General features: G+C 33.5%; 1 protein-coding gene across 1 annotated transcript; it reads right to left on the reverse strand.

Annotated features, from left to right (window-relative positions):
- Window positions 1-976: 976 nt before the first annotated feature.
- Window positions 977-4,704, reverse strand: PGY1 (Ribosomal protein L1p/L10e family). The gene is made up of 6 exons (XM_059575038.2): window positions 4,657-4,704; window positions 4,285-4,335; window positions 3,395-3,614; window positions 2,169-2,334; window positions 1,544-1,749; window positions 977-1,272 (listed from the first exon to the last, which is right to left on the reverse strand). The coding sequence occupies exons 2-6, from the start codon at window positions 4,287-4,289 to the stop codon at window positions 1,219-1,221; spliced, it is 651 nt and encodes a 216-aa protein (XP_059431021.1). The 5' UTR covers window positions 4,290-4,335; window positions 4,657-4,704; the 3' UTR covers window positions 977-1,218.
- Window positions 4,705-4,791: the final 87 nt, after the last annotated feature.

Genomic DNA, 4,791 nt, shown 5'->3' on the forward strand with positions numbered 1-4,791 from the left:
TCATACCTGTCTCAATGGAATGGTGGGTCACCTAACAATCAGAGTAGTAATAACATAATCTACGCAACTATAAAAGATGCAATCGTGTATCCAGATTACACAGTTCGCCGTGCACCCAACATTCATGTACAAGACTCTCTTTATTGAGAGAATATTCAATTTTTTTTTTTTAGAAAATTAAAGTTTACCCTTCAAAGTTGACAGCGTTTTTCAATTCGAATATCAAAATTTCAATTTTTGCAATCTACTCTCCAAAGTTTTAAATTTTTGCAATTTGACTAATTGTATCCAAAACTTTTCATATTGCCTCTAATTTTTTATTCTTTATTTTTTTAAAAAAAAAAATTGGTCATTTGGTCATTTTTTCACCCCAAAATTTGTTTTTTTTTTTTTTTTAATAAAAAATAAAAATTAAGAAAAATATGAGAATTTTGAGATAATATTGATCGAATTGAAAAAAATTGAAACTTTGTGAGAGTAAATTACAAAAATTAAAACTTTAGTGTTTGAATTAAAAAACGCTGTCAACTTTGAAAGAATAAACTGTCATTTTTCATTTTTTTTTAACCGTTTGAATGTAGCCAGGGAATTTTTAACCCAAACAAAAATTCCTTAAGCATGATTTTGACGAGGATCATTTTTTAGTTATATTACTTCCCAATTTATTCTTTATTTTCAAAACAAAGAATTAAAAGAACATGTAATTCATCTACTCTAATTTAATTAAATTTAGAGAAAATGTAATTTTCACCTACATTTTTAAATTTAAAATTAAATTTAAGGACAAGCTCTGATCACCGATTGCACTCGGCCTTTTGATTATACTTATATTTAAGGTGAGCTTTGCCGGATCCAATGAAACCACATTGATTAATTGTAACATTTAAGGTACGAGAGATATCAAGACCACGGACGGTCGGGTCACTCTACCAATTAACCTGTTGAGATACACACTACACAGGGCAGAGTAGACATGGGAAATAAAAGGGCCAAAATATAGGGCTTAAAACATTCAACAATGTGTTATAGTGCAAGTGAAAGTGAAAAACTTGGTTCACCTCTCCAACAAACGATGTCTACCACCATGGCATCTACATATTCAACGAACAGCAGAAGGAAAAACAGCCCAACAAAGAAGAAAACTTGACATTCAAAGAAAGAACTTATAAGTACTATAGCTCCCATGAGCTCACTACAAAATTCCCTTTCCAAAAGATCTCAGTATACGCGAACTGGCTTCCCCATGCTAGTTTTCAATGACAAGCTCCTCACCTGATTTCCATAAGAAAAAAGTTACAATCATATACATGCAATCCTCAAATGGTAAAACAAAAGCACCACCAACATCTCCATAAGAAAGGGGAACCATATGGGGGAAGAAAACCCAGAACAAAACAGAAAAATTACATGCTATAAAAAATGGGGAAAAATCAGAGTCAGTGCCTAAGAACTGCATGATAAAATTTAAGAGAATACTAAATTAATGCTTATTTAGTCTAGGGCTAACAGCATATTCAGTTATTTAAAGGAGGAAAGCACTTACATTCTGCCAATTCTTCTTCAACAATGAAACGAGGAAATTAACACTCATCTGAACATTTTGGAAGATCTGCTTCTCCTCCATAGCAACATTGCCCACAGCAACTCCCATGCAAAGCACCTTCTTCAGTTGGAACTTTACCATAGCCTTGGTCTCATTAACTTTAGACTCGATGGATTCTTGATGAGTAACAAGGGTTGGGAACTTGCCTACATTACCAAAAGGGGTCTCAATAAAAACATATAATGCATATACAACACCCCTAAAGGCCAGATTAAAAAGCCTACCTACTAACGAACAGAACATTCATCGTCACTCATTGTCACAGTTGCTCATAAAATGCAATGCAACATGCACATTCAAATCAACCCATAACATTACGAACAAACTACTCACCCAAAAAGTGGGTAGAATGAACAAATTACACATGTACTATTACTTAAGAACGATATACATTATTCCTTAAGAACAATATACATCACAAGAACCAGTCAATAATACAAAAAACAAAGAGATACAAATAACGTGTTCAAAAAAGAATATATATTGTTTTTATAAAACAAAAAAGAAAATATAGTTCAATTTCAAAAGACAACAAATGTAATATTCATTGACATAATACACTTGCCTGCCTTGTTGAGGCCAGGGCCCAAAAGACGGGGGATCTGCTTGATGACAGCTTCTGATGCTAAAAAGGCATGGTATTTCTTAGCTAGCTTCTTAACCAATTTCTTGTTTTTGTTAAGCTTTTTCAACGCTTCAACGTCCATATAATCCAAACCAATCTTCTCTGCCTGTATTTCATTATTAAGATATTATGTCAAGAAACTAGATAAGATGATTCAATCATAAATAATCTTAAATAATCAATAGCAATGAAAAATGAATTATTCTGAAGCAGGCATAAAGTTGGCAAAAACATAGGAAAAACCAATGTATGAGGAAGGCAAATAGTACACACCAAACACTGAAAATAAACCTTAATAATTAGAAACTGAACACTAAATGAAAACATATATACTCGTATGCTACTTAGATAGCTTGAATGTAAAGAGAAAAACAAAAACATTGCAACTAATCAAGAATACTTGATCAATCTTACATCGCTCAACTATATCCTAGAAGAAAATACGCATGTATGTTATTCTAAAATAACTCATAAAACTAGAAGAATGTTATCAGTGTACTTGCACCCAGTAATCAATTAAAACCTCTAGGGGCATAATGGAAGCAACCAACAAATAATTCTTTTCTACAAAAAAAAAAACCAACAATAATGTGTGTACAAGGCACGTAACTAGTGATGTAACTGGGGCAAGCAGCATATCCAAACATTAAAATAAACCACCATAGGGTCATAAAATGTATTGCTCACCATAACTTTGTAAGCAATTGAAATCAGTATGATTTCGGTTTCAGATGCCTGTCGTAGTCGGGTTTTTTCCTAAGACGTAGATTACACTTAAATATGACAACAGTGAATTTTGATTTGCACACTACAAGAAGTTAAAAAGTATGGCATTTAATCGCACATATCTTTCATAACCATCCACCAAATCAAGTAACAAAATCTATGAAGAAAAATAATTTTGCTTCAAGTTATTGCCAGATTTCGTTCACAAATATTTATTAACGTCCACATAGCTCAAAGTGATAATACACTCCAGATACAACTCAACCAGTACTACCATCAAACAAAATAAAAGAATATAGGAATTTAAATCTAGAAGACATTAGGAAATGTAGAAGTTCAGACAATATAAACAGAGATGCAGACACCTATATTTAAAATGGAACCAGCAAAAAATTCTACTCTAAATTCTTTGTTCCAGCAAAGCAGAATAGCATCATTACCTCTTCAACATGTTGAGCATCTCCAAGCATGCACACTTTCATCTTGGGACGAGGAATGTGTGGTAACTTAACAGAACCACTGAAACGCTTATCCTTCTGAGGATCATAGTTTTTCAGTCCAATCTGGAGTTCAATGGTCTCAGTGAAATTACGTTTCTTATCCTTAGATCCGGTCATAATTGTGGAGATAGACTCTTTTAAGGTATCACTCGAAAGCTTACTGTAAAAACAAGAATCAAGGAGTCGGATCAGACAAAATGAAAAGCATCACACCCTGATGACTTCCTCTTTTAGTCAGAGTACAATAATCAAACACTCCAGGAAAAAAAAAAAGTAACAAAGCAATGATTTTCAAAGAGCAAATTATAAACAACATTGTAGTACTTGAGTCCTAATCAAACATAGTCCCCACAGCATCACATCCATAATTCTGCCTAGTCAGAAACTTCTAAACGATCACAGCCTCGAGCAACAAAAAACTTCAGTTACAAATACAGAACCTCCACCAGCTTTACCCCAAAGGAACAAAATAGTGTCAACACCATCACAACTATTCCTTCCTAGTGCCACTCACAAATGAAATAGCACCATATAGGCTAAACTTTCTATTACTAATGCAATGTAAATTTCAGAACAACGTTCTTTAACAAAAACCATAAAAAGAAAAGGTTCAATCACTGACAAATTTCAATGTCAAAATCCTTAAACAATTACATTTTCATCCCAATTACAGAACTAGATTAACATCACCTACCGAGCACAAAAAAAGAAAAAATCAATCATACGATTAGCAATTTCAACATTGACTGTTCGCTAAAATTCCAAAAACAAAATCCAACAAAACATTATTCGATATAAAAGCAACCCACAAGCTGAGATTTCACAGATACCTCATCTTTGAAACTGCTTTCACTCCACAGACCCACTAAAAGATTTTTCTTCTGCAAACAAAATCATAACACATCAAAAGGGAAACCCAAAACCACACACAAATGGTTACAGAAATGTTATACATATTTAATCTACAATCAAATGAAATAAATAGCTGGAACGCCAAACATCGAGAACCCATTTGGTTTCCGGAAGAACATAAACATGAGGTGAGAAACGAAAACTTTGGACCAGTGTCAAGACCTCAAAAAAAAAAAAAAAAAAATTCCGCGTGTTTTCTCCGGAAACAAACAGGAGTTACAGACCAAGGAAGCAAAGCAACAGATCGTTTCAAAATCGAGAAAATTAAATTGCGAGTGAAAAAGAAAGACCTGCTGAAGAGAAACGCTATCTAAGGTTTGTGGCGGCCGGATGAGAGCATATATATAGCAAGGGAATACTGGTATGGCTGATAAACCCTAAACGAAATTTGCATGTTTCCTGGAATTTGGCGGGCTTGAGGTCAA

The sequence above is a fragment of the Corylus avellana genome, chromosome 8, assembly GCF_965113065.1.
Source record: "Corylus avellana chromosome 8, dhCorAvel1.hap1.2, whole genome shotgun sequence".
Taxonomy (NCBI): domain Eukaryota; kingdom Viridiplantae; phylum Streptophyta; class Magnoliopsida; order Fagales; family Betulaceae; genus Corylus; species Corylus avellana.

Coding starts and splice junctions, on each gene's coding strand:
- PGY1 (XM_059575038.2), bottom strand. Junction 2,335..3,394: donor ATGCTCAACATGTTGAAGAG/GTAATGATGCTA, acceptor AATGAAATACAG/GCAGAGAAGATTGGTTTGGA. Junction 1,273..1,543: donor TGAAGAAGAATTGGCAGAAT/GTAAGTGCTTTC, acceptor TATGGAAATCAG/GTGAGGAGCTTGTCATTGAA.